Source organism: Mchenga conophoros, linkage group LG23 (assembly GCF_057382185.1).
Source record: "Mchenga conophoros isolate Kocher_MC1m ecotype Shallow Benthic linkage group LG23, M_conophoros_male_GT1.1, whole genome shotgun sequence".
Classification (NCBI taxonomy): Eukaryota; Metazoa; Chordata; class Actinopteri; order Cichliformes; family Cichlidae; genus Mchenga; species Mchenga conophoros.
Genome location: NC_140547.1, coordinates 22,367,265 through 22,393,325, shown reverse-complemented (window position 1 = coordinate 22,393,325; position 26,061 = coordinate 22,367,265). Strand labels below are relative to the sequence as shown.

The 26,061-nt window shown below is 39.5% G+C and overlaps 1 protein-coding gene across 2 annotated transcripts in view; it reads left to right on the top strand.

The window, feature by feature from the left end:
* The first annotated feature begins 1,048 nt into the window (after nt 1–1,048).
* crfa4 (cytokine receptor family, class I receptor 4) overlaps nt 1,049–26,061 on the top strand; it is a 61,261-nt gene continuing 36,248 nt past the window's right edge. Inside the window, exon 1 of one of the 2 annotated variants that reach the window (XM_085264489.1) lies at nt 1,049–1,291. Coding sequence is in view for 1 of the 2 variants with exons in the window: in XM_085264488.1 (XP_085120614.1) it covers nt 16,733–16,773 (41 nt within the window). In the remaining variant the exon portion in view is untranslated. Of the gene's footprint in view, nt 1,292–16,525; nt 16,774–26,061 lie in introns of those variants that run through there. The other variant, XM_085264488.1, reaches the window with a different exon arrangement.

The window sequence follows — 26,061 nt, the reverse complement described above, 5'->3', positions numbered from 1 at the left end:
TTTCTTTTTAATGCACCAGAAGTCATCTGGAACCAAATAGTGGAAAGACCTTTACCTTTTTCTTCAGTTTCACAACTCAGTTGTTTCTGACCATAATCACTTAAATCACAACAATCTGCTTGTCCCGTGAACATTATGTTCATAAATCCTGATAAAATAACACAAACAAACAAAAAAACCCAACACATTTTGTTTTGCTTTTTTATCAATACAGTATCAAAAATTTAACATAGTTTACATCCTTCAGTTTTTCGTTCATTTTCTCCTGCTAATTAATCCAGGTTTACCGTATAAGAATTTACGACAGGACATCCTCACTTATTGGTGCCCATTTCCAAACAGGATGTTACACTTGAGTACTTTGTTAAACCTATGAGGTAGCCTGACATGCAGCTTCCCAGAAAGATATGTACACATTGTGGTAACATAGACAGTAATATGAGGTATAACCAGAATATACTGATTAATACGGAGATCCAAAAGTCCAAAGAGAGACCACAGAAAGTGAAAGACATTCTGATACTGCGAAATAAGCAACAGCAATGGGAAGTGGGTGGGAACCAAGAGAAACGTGTCCCTGCTTCCAGGAGAGCCACTGAAGTGACTACCATTTTGTCACATTACAGCCACAAACATGAATCAATTTTATTTGAATTCCACATGAAAGACCAACACAAAGTGGTTCCAAACATTTTTTACAAATAAATAACTGCAAAGTGGAGTTAGTGCAAAAAAACAAAACAAAAAACCCAACACTATTTAGTCATTTATAAATTTCCTTTCTCTTAAAACTGGGACTTCTTCATATGAACAAACTGGCTCTAATTTAGAATTTATTTAAAAATGTTACCTTTTTTTGTTTCTGTTTAATTTGCTTCATTTAGCGCACACGTTGTATTTCTATTTTGGCACTAACTGTCTTCCACACATTGCTCCTCGGAGCAGAGCGCAATGGAGACGAGGAGGTGGTTCAGTAAAGATGGGTGGGGGAGTCCAGAGCTCCAGCTGGTGTTTGGCTAATGACGCGGGATCAGGTGGAGGAAAAGCTCCTTATGGAGGGGAGGGGGACAGAAATACTGTGACAGGGTGGTGAAAGGCGCATTCGCTCCGCGGACAGCACATCAGCACCGAGCAACAGCAGCAGCAGCTGTTAGAACAGCTCCCGACTCTTCGTACGGACTTCATCCCCACTATCTGCTCAATCGACGGGCCACCGGCCGGTTCCTGCTCCCCGCGTGGGTTTGTGTTTGAGGAATCGCGCCACAGGAGGCGTTAAAGAGGCTTACTCCAGGTAAGACGGATTCCTGCTTTTTAATCTGCAGGTCAAGTGCGCCAGTTTGTAAGGTTAACAAGAAGATCCCAGTTTACAAACTTCATGTAAAGCGGAAAGAAAATGCGTGAACTGTCTGAAGAATCACACAACTGTTTATTACTGCTTATTTATTTTATGCAAAACCCCAATAGGAGAGTTTTTACCACAGTTTGCTTACTGACGCCCCCCCCCACCCCCACACACACACACGTTGAATCCATCGAAAATATAGTAACTATTGTAAATTACATTTAAAACTGATGCTATTCTGTGTGTTGGAGTGAACATGTTTATCTACTGACATTTGATATAAATACGTTTCTTTTTAAAATTTCTTTACACCTGACAGTGAAACTGCTGCCTGAGGAGCACATGTACACCTTTTCAGTATGTCTGTACACCTGCTCCTGTGTGTTTTGTAAGTCCCTTTTTGAGAAGACAAATGGTCAAATTTAAGTTTTTCCCCAAAAAATAATCGATGCAGAAGCAGATGTAGGACAAGAAAAGAAAAGAAAAGAAAAAGATCCGTGAAGTTTCTTAAGCACTTATCAAGTTCAGGATATTGAGGATGGCATTCAATTTACTTTAGTTATTATTTGAATTCACTTTTAATACAGGTTACTTTAATTGAGTGCTCTGACTTAAAATTGTTCTTTTCTGCTCATTTTAAATATCTCTCAGTGTGGTTTGAAGATTGACCTTTTGTGATACCACACGGTTCAAATATCATGTCTGCTTCTTGATCAAAAAACCATCCAAAAATATGAGAGATATCAATGAAAACCATTGTCAGTGTACAGCAGGAGTGTCAAACCTGTGTCCAATCTGGGTCACTGGGTGACCTCACAAAGTGTGAAAATTGCGGTGGAGTCATTAATTACAGACATTATCGATACGACACAACACCTGCTGTGGTGATGGCAGCGGTGCGTCATCACAGTGAAAACATCTGGAAAGTTAAAATTATTTCTAGGATGATGTAAGTTGCTTCAAATAAAAGATGTGAAATACTTCTGTTTAGTTTCAACAAAGCAAGCTGTGTAACTTTCCTCTTTGATCCGTAATCGTGTGGTGCATGTAATGACAGCTGTGTCACTGAATGTGGAAAGACGTTGACGCATCATTGAAAAGTGCACTTATTTTTTTAAAGATGTCAGGATGTTCCACCGTTTTATGAATAATTTAATGAGAAATCTAACCTTCTGGTGATCAAATTGGGCCCTATGTGATCTAGGAAGTGCCCATGTTTATGTGCTATTGAAGAGTAAGGTTTCAGGCAGACGTAAAGGAAAATAAGCAGCGCTGTAATAAAATTAAATCTGTAAGCATTTAATTCAAGTTGGGGTTCATCTACTCAACATTTGTAGACATTTTGTACACAAATACTTCAGGAATAATAGGAAAACCCCCAATAATATTTCTGTTAAATAAAATAAGACAAACTCTTTGCCTTCAGTGGATGCCGGTCAGCTGTGCTGGTGTCACCAACAAGCAGCTATTCAAGGCTCAGGAAAATCCCTGAATTTTAGCTGAAAGAGTCAATTAATGTAACCTAAAATCATCTGATCATCATTCCAGATTCTAAAATGTGGCACTTTGTTGCTTTACTGTTTGTTTGTTTTTTTTAGTCTAATGAGCTGAACATTTGGCTTTCTTAGTGTATTAATGCTGTATTAATTCTTAGATAACCATTAACTGTGACTTGGACCTTGGAAAGATGTAATAACTAAAGTCAGATAATGAAGCAGAATAGAAAACAAGAGTGACATTTCAGAACGTGAAATCGATGCTTTTTAAGATTTTTCTGCAGACACCCAGCTCTGTGTGAGCTTCTCTCTGCCCAGTAAACCCCTTCGCCCTCATGACCCCATGTGTTATAACAGATAAGAATGGCAGCAAGCATACATTCAGCCACTTCCGCAACAATGAGCCATAAACAAGATGTTTTCTGAGGCTTGTTCAAGATCAGTTCAGTTCCTACATTAAGAGACGACTGTGCACAGGGATTCGCAAGGACGAAATTCTGGGTGCAGTTTTGTGAACACATCTGTTCTTTTCTTCTTTGTCGTTGTTGCAAATGTTTAATCACATCGCCACCTTCTTCTTCTCTGAAAACTTTTGTCTGCATGAACTGGGCTTTTAAAGTCAGGAGAAAGTAGATCTTGTCATCTTCTCTAACTGAAACTTCTAAATGCAGCTCAAGTATGGGAACAGAGGGCATTTACAGCATTTATAAAGTCAGTAAAACACACAGATTGAGCATTTCTATTTTTGTTTAATCCTTATGTTGTTGCCTTTCAGACGTGTCTGCACTCTAACTAACTGATTTGTAGTCACTGGGTACCATCTGCACATACCTGGAAATGCTTTCTAATGATATTGTGAACAAGAAGCATAACATGAAAGATATCGAACCTACTACAGAAAACTACAGAAAGCTCCATAGCTAATATTAGTGTTTGAGGAAGACTTTATAAGAACAATTTGGAATCTGTTAGATTAATATGATTCAGACCAGAGCATCCAAGTTGTTTTCAGTGAGCCCAGCTGAAGTCAGAGAGAGGGTGATGATCATTAACCCTATTTAATGATTATTTCCTCTGTTTCTCTATCTTCTGTTTGCTCATCACTTCAGAAACACTGAGCATATAAAACCACTAAATAAAAAAAACACAAGTTGAGCATTTCATGTTGCATTTGAGGTTGACATTGCTGCATACCTAACTGTAAATTAAAGACTGTAGATGCTTTTCTTTTCATTTTCTTTCATTTACTGTATTTTTAGTCACAACAGCAGTTGTCTCAGTCTGACACAGTAAGATAAGGTGCTACAATGCTGGAGAGAGAACTATAACAATCACCTCATCACATTTGAGCAGGACTGTGTTTTAGTAGTCCCCCAGCAGCTTAAGCGTATAGCAGCTTAACTAAAGGATGGCTCACGGTCACCTGATCCAGCCCTAACTGTAAACTTTATCAAGAAGGAAAGTTGTAAGTCCAATCTTCAATGCAGAAATAGTGTCACTCTCCCAAATCCAAACTGGAAGTCTGGGAGCCGAGTGCTCTGTTGGGATAATAGACCACTTGGTCTCAAAGAAGCAAAATAGATGACCTAGTTTTTCAACATCACTCTGAGACAGGATGTTTAACAATACTGCACAAATGGAAAGAGCAAGGTCTACAGATTTGGTTAGTTTGTGAGTTAAAGACACGTCTTGGTCAGAAGTGACTCCAAGTTGTTGATGAACAGAGACGGGCAGTAACGCGTTACTTGTAACTTTTCATTTTCTTTCATTTACTGTATTTTTAGCCACAACAGCAGTTGTCTCAGTCTGACACAGTAAGATAACAATGCGTAATCAGATTACAGTAACGCGTTACTGTAATCTGATTACTTTTTTCAAGTAACGAGTAAAGTAAGGGATTACTATTGCAAAAACGGTAATAAGATTACCGTTACTTTCCCGTAGGAACGCTGCGTTACTGCGTTACTAAAACCGTGATTTTTTTGTGAGAATGTCTCATGACAGTGACGTAAGCGAGTGCGACATTCGTGACAACAGCTGTGTGCAGATCAACAGTGGATCATATATCGAGTGCGGGAGAGAGTATGAGCGTGCAGCGTTTAAAGCGTGGCAGTACTGACCTTATTTTGAGTCTGATTCCATAAAAAGTGACAAAAACATTAGTGTCCGTTGTGCATGGGAAGAAAACTTCTTTTAACAGCAAAAAACCCCCTAAACTTCCAAACAAGCACCGAGTGCACTATGACGTAATGGGAAACTCACAGAGAAACTCACGGATTCTTCCACTGACCGCTGCAGCACACCTGCACCAGGGTAAACCTCCGCCTACCCTACTCCTGCTTTACAGGTGAAAATAGAGCAACAGGACCGCTGAGTCTTTGATTTTATTTATTTTCTGCTGGTTTTACTTGCATCTATTTGAAAGACTGAGTGTAAACACAAAAAAAAATTATTTTATGTGCTGGAATGTGCAGAAAATAGGTTTAAATGTTAAATAAATTTCTTCCAGTCAGAGAATGTTGCATATAATTAAATTTTTGCTTGATGCATAAAGTTAAAAGATTAAAACTAATAAAACAAGTTTTAAAAAGGGACTTTTCCATTTGATTACATTTTGTATGATGGATTATGTAGAAAAAGTAGAACTGGGCTGAAAGATCTATCGCTTTATCACCTATTCAGGTTGTAAATCATGTTTTTAAAAAGTAACTATGTAATTAAGTAATTAATTACTTTTGAAAATAAGTAATCAGTAAAGTAACGGGATTACTTTTTGGGGGAAGTAATCAGTAATTAGTTACTGATTACTTTTTTCAAGTAACTTGACCAACACTGTTGATGAATCCCAATCTGCTGCAGACAACAAAGGCAATGATGGAAAAGATTTTCAGGTTTTCAAAGTTTTGGGAGATCTAATCAAGTGTGCAGCTTTTTTTCCCGTAGTTTTTGCGCCATCTACATTTGGGTCAGTGTTGTCATGTACCTGTTTTTATTCAGAAATTGCTTTTCTCCACAGTGAAATCCTCCATTTGATTTGCAGATTGAATGCTTTCAAGAGAATGAAAAGGTCACGGCGACACCAATACATGAATGTATTAAAATGGACACCAGATAAAAATCAGTATCGATTTAAGCAGAGCAGAACTCTGACAAAATAACGGAAACATCCCATAGTGTCTGACGTTTATACCAAGTCAACTTGTTGATCCCAGGTGGAATGATCTGCTAGGCTGCTATCTGCATAATCAAACTCAATGACTTTCCTCTGCTGTGATAGGTGAAAATACATGATCCACTAACTGGAGTTTGGCCCGTGCTGCTGATATTTTATCCATCCATCCGTCCATCCATTTCTTTCCACTTCCTCTGGTTTTTATGCACTAGGTGACCTGAAACCTGTTAGGGGTAGAGTTAGAGTTAGCACCTTAAACTATTTGGCAAATCGGCTAAAATTCACTTAGGATACAAGAATGGCATCCACCTACCTTAATATTAATTTCTTTAAATTATGATCATGAAGGCATTTTAGTTTTGTGTTTAACAGGAAAATGTTAGAAGGTCAGGCACAGCAAGTGACCCATGCCTATTAACAGTGTTGGGTAAGTTACTTTAAAATAGTAACTTAGTTACATTACTAGTTACTTCTCTCAAAAGTAACTCAGTTACTTCAAGTTACTCGTTACTTTCAAAGTAACTAGTTACTAGGGAAAGTAACTTTGGTTTTACTCAGAATTCTCTTGTTAATGTGTCGCTTCCATAACTTTGCCAGTCTTCTAGCTTGCTTACTTGCCACAGTGCACTGTGCCACCTACCAATAGAAAGGAAAAGATAATGTGCATATTTCCACGAGAGAAATCCCACGCCTGGACCGTTGACCGCCGCCATGATTCTAGCCTACGTCACAGCGTCATGTGCGCCTTTTACATCCAACACAAAAACTGCAGTCGTGATGCTTTTGATTGTACTCAGAACTCGGAAATTCTGCCTTCTGAATAGGAAGATGTAGGTAACACCAGACTGCAGATGAGCTGCTTACAGAGCTGGACTGGGACAAAAAAATCGTCCCGGGCATTTTGACTAGAGACTGGCCGCCATTATAGCAAAAATCATAAAGCCTTTGAATGAAAACAAACACTGCTGTGACAGTGATGTACACTGTTTTGATGGTATATATGCATCAATCTATCAATCGTTTGTTGTAAGATTCCGATAATTATTTTTTAAAAGCTAGACATTTTAAATGAGAATAAGAAAGAAAAGTATTTCTTTGTGCCCCCCTTTCCCTGTTAGTGCCCTACATGCCCCCCTGGCCACACTTTGCTAGACCCGCCCCTGCACAGTTACCAGCTGCCAGCTACTTAGAAAAGGATCCTGGTGTTATTTGTCTCTCAGAAACAGTTCATAACTTCAACTCATCCATGTCACCTAAAAGGTAAACCTGTTTCTCCATCACCTGTTCAGCTCTGATGATTCAGTAAGTGTCATGGTCCTGGGTCGTTGACCCAGCGTTTTGTGTTTTGTGACTATTTCCCTCTGTTCTAGTTATTCTGTGTCCTCCCCCCTTGTGTCCGGTTCGGGTTCTAGATTTCCTGTTTTACTTTGTAGGTCTGTCTCGTTATGCCCATTAAGTTCCAGCTGTGTCCCCTCCTGTGTGCCATTTCCTCATTACCTGGTGTGTGTATTTATAGTTGGTGTCTGCCTGTGCTCCTCGTCGGCTCGTCTGCACTCATCCGTGTATTTCTGCGTATCTCTGCATTCATCTGCGTTCCATGGTGTCCTGTCTCTGCGTCCCTCTGCCCCGCACCCCCTTTGTACGGTCTCAGGTTTGCTATTTAGTTTCTCCCAGTTTAGGTTTCCGTTTGTAAAGTACTCATACCTCGTTGCCTGTTTTTGTCACCACCACCTTTGTAAATAAAACATCACTCGTATCATCAGTTTGCTGCATCTTGGGTCCTCCTTTTCCTCCACACCACACGGCTCCCTCCGCCAGCCGTGACAGTAAGGACATCTCCTGGTTTCATCTTCATGTTTCCCTCTCACCAGATAACCAAACCGACATCATGACCAGCAGCTTTTTTGCAGCTGTGGCTCCAGCAAACATCAGCTGATACTAGAAATTAATATTAAATAAATTCTAACAACAGCTGATCAAGCTTAAACGTGCTGCTGTTGTTTACCGCGACATCCACTGGTTTCCTCTTTCTGCGCAAAGTGAGCGATAAATAAACAAGAGAGCCGATCAGCTGATCATTGATCAGTTTTCATGATTGAAGTAAAAACGGGAGAGGGAAGGGGAGAGGATGAAAGGAGAAGAGGCAGCTGTGCAGCGTAAACACAGAATAACTCCAGCTTTGTGTCTTTTTCATTGTAGCTGAATTACGGGACAAACTGTTCCTTTTCACCTCAGTAAGAAACGCGTAATATTTTCTCTGAATACCAGACGGGACGGTTGGCAACTCTAATAACTTATGAACAAAATAAAGCTCAACATCATTAGCTTCATAGCACCACCCAGCTGTATAGAAACTCCGTCATGCTAGCTAGCACGCAGTACGGAAAAAGTCAGAATAACGAAAATAAACTAAACTTGGTTTATATCTGACCCAGAGAGACTGCAGGTCATAACTTCTTACCTGAAGTTCAGTTCACACTTGGACCGGCGGCCACCTCGGGTCTCTTTTCCTTCTGCATCCCCTTTCCTTCATCCACCTGCTGGCCTCCACCACTTGCTAATGTTACTGAATCTGTGGAAGCTCTGCGACAGCCACCACACGAAGTAACGAGTAACGACCCTATCTAAATCCCAGTAACGACTAACGCGTTCCTGATTTTGGCATAATAACTAGTTACTGTGCTCGTTACCACAATAATAACGTAGTTACTGTAACGCGTTATTTAATAACGCGTTAGTCCCAACACTGCCTATTAATGACTATTCATGAGACCTGCCACCACACAAGCTTTGACTGAAATTCATAAATACCACTGTAGTCACTATAATTGTTGTTACTGACATCAAAACAGCTACATATAATATAATGCACTTTACTACACCATAAGGAAATGATTGTCTAGAATTGCAAGGACACTGAATTGGGGTCCTGGACGGTGGTAATGTTGCTGTTTATAAAAATAGAGTTTCCGTTTATCTGAAAATAAATTGAATGTAAAAGAAAAAAATGACAAAATAAAACTAGCGAAAGAAAGTTTCAGAAAACACTTGACCGTGTTACCTTGCATGCAAGCACTAATTAAAGCTCTGCTTTTCCACAATGTGACCATGTCAGTAATTTCCATCCAGTATTTACTCTCATGGTCATATAGAGTACAGCTAGCGAGTGCTCTGGCACCACTCTCCTTAGTAATTCATTTACATTTGGGTAGCAGATCACCAGCTGCTAGCGTCTCGTTTTTTGTGGCCTGGTTCTGCTCGTTGATGGCTATTTGCTTGTGAAGTGGTGAAACAGGTTTGTTGTTTCCACCTTTAGTGGGAGCAGTTTTCTGCTCAAGTATTGAGTTTTATTCGAGATTGTTTTAATAGTTCCCTTTTTTTCCTACTAAACCGTCAATGGAGGCTCACACGTGGCTCTCACTCTTATCCATGACTGAGCTTGTTGTTATGTATGCTAGGGAAGCTACAGACTTGGTGTTGCCATATTACTGATCTTAAAATGTGACACGTTTGTACCATGTAAGCATTTATACTGGTATATAAGAGGATGGTATTATTTGGCAAAGCCCTAATTATAATAATGGTTACCAGGCTTATGATACTGTGTGGTATATTACCATATTTTTTGGACCATAAGGCGCACTGGATTATAAGGTGCATTAAGTGAAACAAAACAGTCAGATACGTCAAGCTTTAGTCAGCTTATTCTTCTTGCTTCCTCCACTTCCATACCATTGATTCATTAATGTTGAATTCTCCTGCAGCGGCTCTATTCTCATGTTGTTGCAGTATATTAATGACTAACCTCGTATTGTGGATGGATTATCTCAGTTGTCTCCTGACTGAAGTTTGGTCCATTTACAGTATCCTGCCATGTGATTGCATTTGTCTCTAACCATCAGGAACCCTCATGTTAACTTTTATCAAGTGGAAAAAGGTTAGCGTTCATCCTCCAGCTTCACTGTGTTTATGTTATGCTAACATAGCTGTGTCGCTAGCGATCACATAGCACATCATTATATACCAGCTAGCCCAACTTCAGTAACCCTACAAAATTCACTGCTGTTTGGTTTTCTGTCTTCATTTATGCTGGAAGTGATAGCAGAGCTGTAAGTTTTATTTTTTTCAGAAATCTCTCAGTCAGAACATGCTATATCATGTTTAGGTGGAAACTAGCTAGCTAACTTCCTGCTAACTTCTAAGTCGGTTATGTTTTCATGGATGCTTGAATATTAAACTTCATTGTTACACCTGGTAAAGCAGCAACACTTATCATTTTTAAAGATGAAAAAATTTAGACAGTTTTTAACTCTCAGTGAGTTCGTTTGACTTTGGGACCTGAATCTGTCAAAAAACATTTTTTGACAGATTTTGAGCGCTGTGTACCACATATAATCGGTTAGAGGTGTTACGATCCTGGGTCTTATGACCAAGTGTTTTGAGTTTTAGTTCATTTTGATGTTTATAGTATGTTTAAGCTCATTAGGTCTCCTAGGTTTATTTGCTTATTAGTTCCCCCTTGTGTTTCCAACCCATGTTAAGTCTCCCCTGCTCTTCATGTGTTTCATGTCTGTGTCTTACGTTGTCAAGTTCTGGTTGTCATGTCTGCGTCTCATTATGTTTCCTATTTTATTTTGAAGAGATCTTGTGTTTTTATATTATGGTTTATGTTTTGAGTCCTTTGTTGTACCGTTTCTTGTTTCCCTAGGTCTGTTATGGTTATCATAGGTTTAGTTCTTTGGCTTTGTCATATGGCTTCCCTGTGTTCCATGTTATGTCCACTGTGACGTTTTTGTACCATGTTTCAGGTTCCTATGTTCTGTCTCCCCAGTTGCTGTTAAGTTTGCATGTTTAGAATTCAGTCAGTGTGTTTCCTGTTTTACTTTGAAGGTCCATGTCTCATGTGAGTTTTTCTAGTTTTGCTTCCCTTGTCTCGTCCAGCCTGATTACTCCCAGCTGTGCTCTCCTTCTGTGTCTCATTCCGTCGTTATCCCTCTGTGTATTTAAGCCCTGTGTTTCTCTTTGTCAGTGTCATAGTCTCCCTCATGGCTGTGTTTCCCTGTGTGTTAGTTATCCATGGCCCAGTTTAGTTTTCCATGCTATTTCTGCAATAAAGCAGCTTTTTGAGTTTAATTTCGTTGTCGTGAGTTTTGCGTTTGGGTCCTTCTCCTGCCTGTACACAGCCGAAACATGACAAGAGGTCAGTAAGCACAACCAGAATTCATACATACGGCGCTCAGGATTATAAGGCGCACTGTCGATTTTTCTCACAGCACAAAGGGTATATTTTTTAGAAAGTAAATTGATGCATTTTATTTAAAATTATTTTTTTAGCAAGTGGCTAAAAGGCAATGTGGATTTTAAGAGTTTAAGAGCCTTGATCTGTCCTAACAGTGACTCCACCAGTTAGCTTTTTTCTTTGATCACTGATCTAATCAACTTTTACACTGTTTAATCATCCATACATTAAGATGGACATATGAAGCTGAACCACAGACTTACCTGAACTGCAAGGTTATTCTCCCAACTGGCAACCATAGCCTGACAAAGGGCACCTATTCTGTTCCTTTCCACCTCTAAATGTATTATTGATGGACCCTACTGAAGTAGCTATGTGTTATTTGCAGTCTTTTCCACAATAGATCCCAACCAGCCTCAAGAAGAAGGGAGAGAGATTTAATTTTGAGCATCTAAAGAACCTGAAAGTATGCCAGATCTGACGTGCAAACTCAGATGCTGTCTTCCGCTCATTCTCTGTCTGAAACAACCTGTTTTAGCTCTTTCCTCTTTGAGGCACTTCTTCTGATTGGCTGACACTATTAAAGTGAAAGTTTGACCAGCAGGCAGTTCTGATATGGCAAAAGATGGCCATATCAGGGATACCCACTCTCTGTGACATTAGAAAAAAAGAAGAAGAAAGAAACAGCATCCTAAAGCCTGAGCATTTGGCTCACAGGGATTAGTTGTACAGTCACTGACCTCGTTATTTAAAAGCAACGCAGGTTCACTTTAAAAGTATTTTAGAGGACTGTTCTGCTTCCAGAAAACTGGACTGTGCCCGACTTTCAGTGCCCTGAAATCTATAGTAGAGTCATGAAGTATTCAGATTTGTTGATTAAAGTTGTGTTATTACCTTTTTCAGTTATTAACTTTACCTAAATAAGTTTAAGACCCCTTAAACAACAAAATCACGAGAGCACACACTGTGTTTAAGGCTCTCAGCTCAGATTCAAGCTGTTTCAAGCAGACTCCAATTTTCTGGCTGTGTTCATCAAAGATTGCTGTGGGATTGGGTCAACATGGACATGCAGGATTATATAACGCTGAAAACCAAACATAACATGTGAGTTCCTGTGGATCGAACGCCCCTGTCCATTCAGATCTATATTTCCTTTGTGCGTTGCCCAAGGCACTGTGATGGTTTGGTGGAAAATGGAAACCACAGAGCAGCATACATCCTCCAGATAAGACTTATCACTGCACATGACAGTTAGAACCGTGGTCACAGAGTGACAGAAACATGTTCTTGTACTTTACAGGGATGTGAACACAAGTTAATTCCTGGGAGGACTTTCAGGTCTCTTCTTTGGCTGTTAAAGGGTTTGCATTAGTGCTTGAGCAGCTGTCATTTGCAGGCTGTTCAGCCCCTGGTGTCTGTTCACTCCAGCATGGTCTGCAGATCAGCGAGCAGAAAAGTGACAGCATTAAAGCCAGACGTTTTCATTGTGGCCTGTGCGCTTTTCTTTTGAAGAATTTACACTGGATTGTCGGAGCAGGTCAGTGATTTGAGGATTTTCTGTCTCGGTCTGAATTCAACATAAGGCAGCCAGCTAATCCCATACACTGTGGAAAAAAAGCTGTTTAGAAAAAAATAAATAAGACAAAGCACTCGCAGGCTGACCTTTGGACTCTTAAGTAAAGCTTGTATCGCTTACACACACAAACACACTCACAACACACACACATACACATGTCAGGCTGGAAAGAAACAAGTCATGCTGCTCTGATTAAGCTGTAAAGGAAATGTACATGAATCCAGAACTGAAAAATAAATATATAAGGCAGCAGCTCTCAAAAGGGTGAAAAATATGGAGCGCAACAAAAGTCTTTCTGGAACAAACTCTCAATGCTTGGCAACCATCTTGGTAACACCTCTTGGCAATTATTTTGAAGCCTCTATAACAGTGGTTCCCGATCTTTTTTTGCTAGCCCCCCCTTTGTTTTACAAGAAAATCTTCATGATGTTGCGATGCTTCAACCTCTGCATTTGTGTGGGAGCCGTGTCAAAAAACCTGTCCATTATGCTAGCAGTGTTGTTAACTTGTACACAACTTTGGTGACAATGTAGGATCAAGTGAAGAAGGCCCTGGTAACACAGGCCTACAGACTGGTCCAGGATCAACTCATAATCATGGTTGCTAGGTAAAATGTCATTCCTGGGCCGGTTAGCAAGAAACTTCTTGAGATTGCTGATCAGCTGAAACACAAACTGGAAATAGTACTTCAAAGTAAAAGCTGAGTCTTTTGAAACGTGTTTGATAAAACATTCATTATGGGCGTTCTCTGTTTCCAGTTTCCTACTGCTACTTTTTGAGTTTTACTACTGCTTGATGATTAGTAAGCAGTAAGTAAGTGTTTGCACACAAGTCGGCATCTTCCTTGTAAATTAGTGGCAAACTCAGCACCTCTTTGCAAGACGATTTTACCTAACGACAGGCAGCAGCCTTCAGCAAACACCCACCGACTGATTGGGAAAGACACATTTTTCCTTCGTCACCATTGGTTGTATAGCACCCAATATGGAAGACTTTTCCCTAAAAGTCTCAGCTTTTTAAGCTGTTGCAGGATTTTCCTCTCTTTAATTAGAGGGATATATCAGAGCTTCTGTGTGGATATATCACTGAAACAGTGAAGAGCAACCTGACTTTGAACTTATTATGCACTTGTTATAAAAATCAAGAGATGCACGATTGGATGAAAACACACCAAAATGTGGTTTGTGCCAGGAGATGTGATGTCACTTGTGGCATGAACCACCGACCACGAGGGCAACAGCAGCGGGTAGGACGAAGGCTTTACTTTCTCTGAGGTTTTAACTAAAACCATCACCAACAGGGGGCAGAATTTCACCAGTGTGTGGTCGGTAGATGCCCGCCTAATACAGCCCCCCCCTCCCTACCACCCACACTACCACACTACCACCCACCTCCTTTGTTGGGCTTTTGTTGCTCTTTAAAAGTCATCAAGCTTTTGAGCCTTTGTCAGGTTTGATAAACTGGATGGCACAGTGATACATAAACTTGTGCTCCCTTCTTTAAAGTCACTACACGTTTGTTTAGCCCATATTTTACTGCTTGTGTTTGGATGTAATTAGAAACTTAATTTTTAAAGGTCAGCGCCTCGCCTGTGGGGAGCGCAGCGCCGTGACGAAGCAGCAGCAGATGCAGTAGCCCTGTTCTTTTAAAGTAGGAGATAAGGTTTAATTTAATGGCTTTTTGAATGTCTGCTGCAGCCCGTGACCACTTTTATAAGCTCACAATCACAGGTTTGCACAGACACAGCAGCATGGAAACATTTAATTGTTTTTTTGTGTTTTTTTGTGTCTCACTGGCTGCATACCTGCATGTCATCAGAATGAGAGGATGAGAAACACATAGCAACTTGCCATGCAAGGAGAGTTATCTTTTTCAGTCTTCATGACAATGCCAGGTCGGGGTCAGGTGACCGTGGAGTCAGCACTCCTTTGATCTTGTTTGGTCTTCAAAGCTTTGAGGCGTGTTTGGGCTCATTATCCCAGTGCATTTTGAATCCTTCACAGAGATGCAAACCAGAGGAATAACAGAGTCTATTTGACTTTAATCTTCCCACCAGCATGTTTCACTCTGCATTTGATCCCCTTAAGACTGGGTGAGTAATCGGGTCTTTAATTTCACTAACAATTTCTAATGAAACTGAAAGCGAGATAATCAGGATTAAAAAATATATATTCTTTTTTAACCACAAAGCTCTCAAAACTATCAAAATTAGCCTGCCAAAGACTCCAATCTTTCCCACTGGACAGCTTTGGAAAATGTGAAAAAAGACATAAATTTTAGACTTTTAACTGTATTTTGATACAAATTACAGCTTGTCCTGCTCACCCACAGTCATTCATACTACAGTAATAAAGTAAGAGACAAACAAGCAAGCGACAGGAAAGTTCTGATTTATTGTAACAGGGATGTCTAGGCAGTGAGCTACAACAAGTCTTTCAATAATTTTTCACATCTTACAATTTAAGCCCAAAGAGCCGCGCTGACACATTTATTTAATTTCCTACAGCAGCTTTTCATTATCAGATCGTAAAACTGAGGCATACTGTTGAAATTGCACTTGTTTTTCGACTGCCAAGATATCTCAGGGATTGCAGTTTAACTACTTTACACTGACAGAAAGGGGAGTTTCACCAGTTAGGATCAAAGTGTGCTGCATATGGATCCCAATGTAAAATGAGTTTGACATCCCTGATCTAGAAGAAAGTTTCTGTATGCAAACCTGTTACATACGGTTCTCCAGGAGTGGAGCATTGCCATAGGTGATGGTTGTCAACTTTTCACGGTGCTCCCTTTGTTTCTCCTGCTGCTACCTGAGTCTCTAGTTGTGCCCTACAGTAAAGGCCCCTTCAGAGTCAAAAACACCTGTTAGCCTGACCTTTTTATCCCCATCCACCTTCGTTTTTCTTTAATTCATCATTCAAATTATACCTGAATTTCATGCAAATTCCCAGAAAGGATGTGTTTTTAAATGCATCAACCTTATTAAATTAAATAATTATTATGCCAAATAAAATGATGTTAAACTGAAGATAAAAATGTTCAGATAATTATAATTATGATCTTTACGATAAGCCAGCAGACCTCTTGTGTTATTATTCTCTTTCTCTTTATTGCCTCTGACTGGGATTTAGTCAAGTACAGTGAATATTAGTTGAGTGAATTATGTCAAAAGGAATTTTTTTCTCCATAGTTCACTGTGAAATGCCGGTTCATGATATTTAGCCTTGTTTTCCCTTTTGGGAAAACTTTCAGAGAAGCCCCTCGTCCTCAGAATCTGCTAATAGGTGCTCACTTTTTACTATTCACTGTTCTCTCTCTATTTGGTTCCATCTTTATTAAGGTATGACAAAAAATAACTAAAGAAAGGAAATGATACCTGACTTCAGTGTGTATACATACACACACATGCGGAGCGTATATCTTTCTACACATCCCTGTAACACGTATAACCAGAGCAACAAATGAAGCAGTTTCATCCTACAAATTGAGCATAAAGTTCAGAATGTCAACAGAGTGACGCTCAACCTTAATCCTCTTCAGATCAGCTGATCTCAGTGCCTGCCCACATCAGCTGATTTCTCGTCAACACATCCCATTGGTAAATCTCACACAGGGAATACTATTCAAGCTGCTTTTGTCACAGTCCCATGGTTCTGTGCTGTTTGTCACTTTTGAATTCCCTTTTTGTTTTTAGTAGTGCTTTGGACACGTTACATTTCAGTTTTTTTGTAGTATTTAGAGAAATTCTGATTCAGTGTTTAATTAATAAAATAATAGATAAAAGCTTATTAAATGATCTACAGCTGGGCTCTAACATCTTTGCCTGAGACAAATTGGGTATTAGGAAGAATTCAATGATGAGTGGACCAGCAGCTCCTTTAGTTTTTAGCACCTGCAGCCCGAGGGAATGACTGCTTTCACTGCCTGGGATCACACCGCTCAATATGTGTGAGTGCAAACAAGCAAAGTTACTTTAGAGGGCTGACTCACAGCTCTGCTCTGAGCTGGTGTCCTGTTTCGTGCATGTGTTTCACTGCAGTTGTTTGTGCAGTATGAAGATTGCAGTGCTTGGAAATGGAAATATCAAGTTCGATTTGATAAGAAGGCAAAGACGGAGAGGAAGACGTGGCACATGCTCCTCTCTGATTTCCTCTTCCTATTTTGCTGCCATGCTGCTGATCACCTGTTTGCATATCGGTGCCTGCTCCACCTGCATTTACACCTGATGGTCTTAAATGACAGACTCTCAAGCTTTGTTCTTTACCTTGAAATGAGGCTTTACTCTGCAGGTATTTTGGGGTAGTTTAGGGGGGAAATGAATGCAGGTTTAGGGTTATAATAGTTAACCTTCAGATTTTTATATAAGTCACACTTATCTGCTCTCTTTCTGTGTCTGTAGCCCTGGTCCAGAGGAGAGAATATGTAGAAGTGCATAGAGGTTAACATGAATATGTCTCATTTAAGGTCATCTTTTCCTGTTCTTGTTGGCCGAGCTTCATGAAATTTGGCATAAAGTGTCCTTAAAAATGTAGGTGAGTGGAGAACAAAAGAATTATATACAGCAGATGGGCAGTATCTGAAAGTCATGTCCTCAAAAAACAGGAAAAAATCCAGCAAAGACCTGACGCAGGACCTGAGAGATGCATCTGGGTTTTCAGTTGATCATCTAGTATTCATTGAAGCCTTATCTGAAGTGGTCTCAGTGGAAGAGTGGCTGTCAAGAAGCCATTCTTAATGAAGGGAGACAGGGAGAAAAGGCTGAGGTATTAAAATTGAACAAGAACTGCACTGTAAATCAGTGGCAACAGGTCTGATGAAGTGATGAATTCAGATTTGAAGTTTTTTGGCGTAAATCATTGTCAGTATGTAGGGAGAAGTTCAGGAAAGAAGTACAGTGAGTGTCTACAGCCATCAGTAAAACACGGTGGAGGCTCTGTCATGGTTTGTAGTTAAACAAATGGTTGAATTAAGAACACAGAGATGTACCATCACATCTTGATTCACCATGCAAAACCACCTGATTAGGAATGGCTTCATTTTTTAGCATGACATGGATCCCAAACACTGCCAATGCAGTAAAATCATACCTGGATAGAAAAAGTCAAACTCTGTTTTGATTTTATATACATTATTTCCATGTATGCATGTATGTTTCGGTAAATCACAGGATCCATTTTTCTTGCTCAAGACTTTTTGCACAGTATCGTACTATATATATTGACATCACCATGGGAGTCTACAGAACCTAGAGTTTCACAGACTTCTATATTAAAATGTTCCACTTTTAAGGTAAATTGAACATGTTTACAGTCTGTTTTTTGTTTTTCTTGTTTTTACAATGTGAAATTCTTTTCAACAAATTTACAGGTTTTGCACTTTTATAAAAATCAATCGTTTTCTGTAATTTGGGACACTTCAAATAGCAGGTTCAGTGCAGGTTCAGTTCAATAGCCATCCACTGGGTTTTGTCTCTGCTAATTGGCATTACTTAACTTATCTTCTCAACCATGTCTGTGCTGTTGGTTCCTTTTGGACCATGTTAACAATTAATATGACATGCTCTGTGCTTGATTGAGGTTAATTATACTAACAGACAATCGCAGAAGAAGCTTTTGCTCCATTTTAGCTGTTGCACGCATTAGAAAGGACTTGGGATTGACTTTACTCACCACACATTGTTGACCACAATTTGTTATGATGCTTCCTTTGAATTACTACAAAAATATTTCACTTACTGACCTAGAATTTCACTCCTTTATTCTCTAGCACAAATTTCTAGCTGCTGGTGCATTTGGAACAGTCTAAAAGTACAAAGGTTCAGAATTCAAATAGTGTGACCCATGTTATGAAACAAGCATTCCAGCAACTACACCTCCTGTTTGGCACTAACTTGTCGAACCACTATAATCGTGTTTCGCACCACCAGACATCTCTCACTCGCAGCTGCCCAGTTGTGATCTCATCACATCTGTTGAGATGTATGTTAATGTCAGAGGGTGAGCTAACGACTTAACTTCCTAAATTGATAAATAGTGTTTTGGTGTCTATTTTTTACAACAGAACCAAGATAATCTGATTTCAATTCCCCCTGTCCAGAAAACTTTTTAAATGTATAACTGGATCATAACTACCACATGAGTGGTCATTAAACCAATCATGCGCAGAGCCTCCACATGCTCTTGCGCTGAATTCCTCAGAAACATAATTAGATTTCATCTTTTAAGGTCAACAGCATGTTCTGGGGAAAATACACAATTATTTTTCCCTTAAATATGATAACAGTGGTCATATTATGCACTCGACTCCACAGTCCATGAGTTTGTCTCGTGTTGCAGAGTCTTTCTCTCAACTTACGAATAGTAAATTAACTATTAGATGTAGAGTGATTTCCTTCTCTCAGAGACACATGTTTGTTTGTTTTACTACAATCCACATTCACGGCGTCTTACTCTCTAACTTTTAAGGCCTGTATCTATCACGCAGGGCGACTAACTCTGCCTCGTCTCCGCTAATTGGCATTACTTAACTTATCTTCTCAATCGTGTTTGCGCCATTGGTGCCTTTTGGAGCATTTTAATGCAATTACCCAACAATTAATATTGCCGGAGGAGCTGCAGATCAAACCACAAAGCTCCTGATTAGCCATGGCCTAGAGATGGGAGCCTTAGCCATGCATTTTACAATTGTGATTTTAAAAAAACCCAACAAAAAACCCCCAACACATTTAACCACCTGTGGCATTGATTTCCATTAAATAAGGCATACATGAAATACAGACAAAGCAATAATTTTTCATTTTCAGCAATGCTGTACTCTACTACATGCTACATAAAGTTCATAAAAAACTTTATGTAGCATCAAACATTAGCGTATTTAAATTTGGCCAATCCCCCGGTCAAGGACCCCATCAGGTTACTTCTGCCCAAAGTAACCTGATGCTTATAACAGAGATAGCACCTTTTATAGATTAACTTTAGCTGTAAGTGATTACGTGTTGCAACTGCAGTCTCCCATCAACAACTTAATTAATGTTTCCTACATAAGGCTGCTGAGTAGAAAATTATTATTATTGATGGTACTGAAAAGAAGAGACAGCGTAGTGACTGACATTGATTTTACCCAACGACAGCAGTTGAGTGACAGCTTTGCCAGGGATACAGCAAGACCACTTAGACAAACCTGCATTAGAGCCAGTGGGGAAGTGCCTTAGAACTGTACTGTTGAACTGTATTGTTTCTAACAGCCAGCAAAGGGGGAATTACCTGGTTTCAAAAAGAAGTCAGATTGTGCAGAAGTTTCTCATAATTTATGCCTTATTTCCTGATAATGATGATGATCTATATTTGTTACACTTACATGTTTCAGTTCATCAAACAAATTTTTATTTTGGAAAAGATAAGCCAAGTAAATATAAACTGTAGTTTTTAAACGATGATTTGATTTATTAACGGAGGAAAAAAAGCAATCTTAACGTATCTGTTTAAGGTCATGCCAAAGTCTCTCAATTGGATTTAAGTCCAGACCCACTCATGTGTTTTGGGTCATTGTGCTGCTGCATAACCCAACTGCACGATGGTCAGATGTAAACTCATTCAGGATTTTCTGATAGAAAGCAGAATTCATGGGTCAATCAATTACAGCAAGTCACCCTGAAGCAGCAAAGCAGCCCCAGACCATCACACTACCACCACCATGTTTGACTGTTGCAATGATGTTCTTTTTATGAAATGCTGCTAGTTTTATGCAGATGTAACGGGACTCAAACCTTCCAAAAACTTCAGCTTTTGTTTCATCGCTCCACAGAATATATTCCCAAACGTCTCGGGGATCATCAAGATTTTAGTGGCAAATGTGAGATGAGCCTTTGTGATAATTTTGGTCAGCATTGAACTCCAATACTGACTGATGTTTACTGGTAGGGTCGTCTCCATATCTTTGAAAAACATCAGGTTTTGCAGTGAATTTAGGGCCCAGATATCCAAGTTCTGTAATAGAGTTGGATATTCTCTAAGGGCACATTAGCAGTCAATGGCACATTGTAACTTATAATAATCTATTTTCACTTGAAACCGGTGTCTACTTTGAAGCACAAAGCAGCAGCATCAAAGAGCTTTTCTGTAGTTCAGGAGCATGAATGAAGAGCAGTGGGCATTCCTCAGTTTGTGCAGGACCTCTAAGGCTAAACCCCAAACAGTGAGCCAGAAAAAGACCAGTTCAGAGAGTCACATGCATTGAGCGCATTTGGCACATTTCCCTCAGGCTTTTAGATGTTTTCTGCGTGACAGGAAGCTGTAAGTTAGCTAATTGCTCAGCAGTAATAAGATGAAGATCGAAAGAAATCTGCTCTAGTCATAAAAAAAAAGATCCATGTGACTGATTAGCTCACAGTGGATGTGAGGATTCTCTTTTCCGTCACGTTTTTTCATTGAAACTGAAATGATGCTTGTTTTTCAGTGGTAATTATAGTTCACTAGTGTGTAGTGGCAGACAGGGCAGAGACGCTGAGTCAAAAGTTGTAATATTTTTTTTGGAAAGTCTCAGAGTTCATCTAGCAGCTATAAATCGACGCTCAAAAGAAAACCAAGCACAGAACAAAAAGATACAAGATGGTCACAGAGAGAAGTGATATAAACTCACCACAACAAGATAAAACAATTTCACAGAAACATAAAATAACCACAAATAGTTGTTAGAGGACACTTTGTAGCAACTACAAAAATGACCACAGATGAATTGAAAAACACACAAAGAGGCACAAAATGACTTCAGAAAAATGTGAAATAACCACAAGTAAGTGGAAGGAGACCACAGAGACACCAAATTACTCTAGAGGGATACATATCAGGCAAAAGGCGCAAAGGAGCTACAGAGAGACTCCCAGTGATATCAACTGACCACAACATGAAAATAAGATTAAAGAAATATTTTCAAAAAGACACTGAATAGACATAAAATGACAGCACTGAAATACAAAATGACTATAAAAATGCCAAAGACACAGAGATACAAAAGAAAATTCAGTGATATATAAAACAACCACAATTAAATGGCAAAAGACCACAAAGAGTACAAATTAAAGCAAACCAGCCACACAAAGTTGCAAAAGAGACACAAAATAACCGCAGAGAGACTTAAAGTGATATAAACTGACACAGCAATGCAAAAAATATTCTAGATTTTTTAAAAAAACACACAAGCGACACAAATATCTGCACAAAAATGCAAAACAATCACAAAAACTCATAAAGAAAAATGTTAACTGAAGTTCTAAGGAGGTGGTGCTTTTAAACCCTAGCCAGCAAACCAACTGAACTGCCTCAAAATAAAAACACAAAGAGCTTATTTTATCACAAGTGTTAGCCCTTTAAATCCCTAAATACAGAGCATGGGGTATGATAAACATAAACATAAAATCTGAAGTGCAGTCTGAAGCTTTTAAAACAAGTGTTTGGCTTTTTTTTTAGGTCAGATGTTTGGTGAGGGACGCCGAAGGATTAGAAACCGAGACTTTTTTGTGCTTTTTGAGGTGGTTGCGCCTTGTGGCGTGTCAGGGTGAGCCGAGGCTGCCAGATAAAACCCAACAAGGCCTCGCAGTAATCCTGTGAGATCAAGGCGGGGATTATTCGCTGTGATTGTTGTCTTAGAGCTGGAGGATGGAGCTGAGCTGCTGCTATTGTTGCTGCTTGCATGTCAGTTCTGTCATCTTTGCCTTCATAAGACCAGACTTTAAAGGCCCTAAGCCCCCGTGTGGCTTCATTAATGTCACACAGGCTTCACGCAGTCATGATGAGGGAGGCTGACAGATTTATTTATACTGTTTTCTCCTGTTGTTTCATGTCTCCTGTTGCTAATGTAGGTTCATGCCCATACAGTTGTCAGCAACAGGACGGCCCAGAAATTCAGTCCAAGCTTAAAGCAATAATCAGCTACATGTAAGGGTCAGCTATGAGCAGTAAAAGAAAGGCAGAGGGAGGTGGATAACATGGAAAGAAGGAAGGCAAGCTTGAACGTGACAGGTAAAAGGATTTAAACAAAGTAATAAAAAGAAATAAGGACATGGGGTGAAAGCAAATGAAGTAAAAGTACATAAGGGCAGATGAACAGGAGAAGTAAACAGTGTAAACAATATAGGTGTAAGAAGGAAGGTAAGAAAAAACACAGAAAAGAAATGGATCCAAAAGATCAGAATAAAATTAGGGACACTAGGAAAAAGCAAAGAACAAACTAAGATTAAAATATGGATATATGGTATGAAGGGAAAATATAAAGTAGGCATTAATGAAATGAGAAAAACACGATATGAAAGGAGCAAAAGGAGACATGGAGTGGAAATCTGGAACGTGTTTGGAAAATGAAGAAGAAAAACATGACAAAGAAAAAAACTAAAGAAAGAAAAGTTAAAATGGATGAAAGACAAACAAGTAGTGGCAGAAGTAGTAGAGGTTAGTGATGTGCGATACCACTGATTTCCTTTCCGATCCGATACCAAGTAATATTCAGGGTGGTATCGACGATACTGATCTGATACCGATACTTTGTACAAAACGGATTTTATTTATTGTATCTCAAATTATAGCGTCATAATGATTACAGGACATCAGAATACCTTCTTCTTATCACTTAATAATGCAGAGTTCATCATATAGAAATAAAAAAACTAAAGTTGTGTGCTATTTGAACACCTTGCCTGCCTGGAGGACTAAAGGACTCCGTGAGAGACTCTCACCCTAGCAGCACCTGTCCCTCTCCTCCTCTTCAGTTCGCCTCAACATACGCTCGTCATATTTTGTGATATGATTTACTCTGAGGTGTTTGACAAGGTTAGTGATGTTGCCACAACCATACATGCCAACCCTCCCGATTTTTCCGGGAGAATCCCACCTTTCTCCAGATTTTCCACCCGGACAACAAAGTTGAAAAACCATATCGCAGAATTCATAGCGCGGCCCAGCCAATTCCAGTTTCCAACAATGACGGCAGCGACTTAGTTTTAATATCACTCTTATTTCTCTTTCTGGGTCGCAAAAAAACTTTTAACATATTTTCAGGTGAGAATGTAGCTGTGTAAACTTCAAATATCTGAGCCGACCGACACATCGTCTTCAAACCCCCGCGGTCTTTCACCACTCGGGTTAAACATGATGTACAAGTCACTTTGATAACTTAAAAATGTTCTTGTTTGGCTTTTTCAGTGTTTTATTTGTTCGTGAGTAAATCGGTTTGGCTGAGATTAAAGTTATTAGATTAGATTAAATTAAATTAAACTTTATTATTCCCTCGGGAGGGTTCCTCCGGGGTTTTCACACAGCTGAATAAACGTCAAACAGAAAACTGATTAAACAGAAGAGTTTATGTCAGTGTCCGGTTATATTTTAGACAGCAAGGAGCAGACGGCAGAGTTTCACTCCACCGAGGGAGCTCGTGACGTACTACCCGGCTTTCTTTAGACCGCGAAGGCCGGTCCTCAGGTGGAAGCAGCCTCTGAATTTGGACACCCCCGCTGTTTCCGGGCCGGCCAATAATAACGGGGACATTTAACCTATTTTATCCGATAAATAAACCCTGTAAAATATATTTATCCGCCACAACACCTCACTTTTTTTTGCCACATTTATTGCAAACCACGGCTCAGCTGTTTGTGGAGGTAAAATACATCCGCACAATTACGCTCAGCCATTGTTGTGAGTGCGCACGCCAAGGGGCTGCGAGACATTTATACAGCCGTATTTCGCACATGACTATGAAAGGCGGAAGAGGAAGTAGTTCCTTTGAATGTAGGCAATCCGAATGTTATAGTTTCTTTCCACTGTGTTCCTGTTAATGATAAACTACAAATTTACTCTAAATTACTAAAATATCGATATTTTAATGTGAGAATCGATTCTAGAACATAAATGATTGGTATCGGAGGAATCGATATTTCAGGATCGATCCGCACATCACTAGTAGAGGTGATGACCTCAGACTCCTGGGTGAAAGCCTCATGTAGGCCTAATGCCACTGCATCCACCTGCTGAGGGGAACTTCGTGGTTTTTTCTACAATTTGCAAAGAGAAATAAACTTCACAGTCAGTGCAGGTAATCAGAAATTAAGAGGCTTGTAGTTGTTTGACAGGTAACTGTCACTTCTGAAATATTGTCAGTGGCCAGGCCAGGAACCACATTTAGACCCTGCAAAGTTCCCGAGCTCCTGGAAAAATCTGTTTATGGTCACTTTAGCTGATTCTAGGAAGCTGCAGCTGAGTAGTCCTCAATAGTTCCTGAGTGCCAAGAAAATCCAGCATTCATTCAGCTTATTAGTGACTTTAGACTACAAGCATTTGGTTTTCCTACTGAAGACCCTCATTCTCAATAGAAAGACAGAAATGACAGAAAACGTTTATCTTCTTTTTGCCTCTCGATCACAGCACGTCTTGAGAATGACTTGTGTTTTTACCTCTGCAGAGAAAACCACCAAAACATATCAATAAGTCCACTCTCCTGATCCTTCAGCAGTGTGTGTAAATGTGCATCTATGACTTCTTGCACATGCTCAGTAGGCTCTGAGGAAACAGTTCAGTGGAGTAAGCTGATTAAAGTAATGAGCTTTGAGCAGACCCTCTAATATCTGATATCGTTGATGTTATCGAACACAGCAACCTAAAGGTCAGTGTCACGGCAACGTTATGTTCTGATTTAAAAAATCATGTTTTGTGAGGGGACAGGTCTAAATACTGCAGCACTTTATTTCTAGAAACATCAAAGTCCCTCCAACAGTGTTTTAATCTTTTCATCCAGATGGTTTGACTAGTCTCTGGGGATTCTGGTGACAGTAAGTACTATTAAACCACTTTGTGGGTCGTGCAAACATTGCAGGGTAATTCACTTTTCGAAAGATAAATAAGATCTGATGTAAGCTGGAGCGAATGAGCATCAGCAGTTGTTAGAGTTACAGAGGAGAACAAAAGACACCAACTTGGAAATCATCCACAATTTGAAAGTGAATTTACACCAAGTTTTTCTTTTTTTAATGTTCAGAAGATGTGTTTGTAATGCATCTTTGACTATTTGGAGTTATATTTAAGCCTAAGTTAAGAAGTCCGCTGACTTTAAGTCATGTAATATTGGCTGTGGGAAAATGAACCCATCAGACTGAGCCGTAAAAGAAGAAATTGTCAGTATCTTACCTTACACATGGGCAAAAATCCCTCAAATTTCAAAACAGTGCCAATATTTTAGACTTAATATCCAAAAACA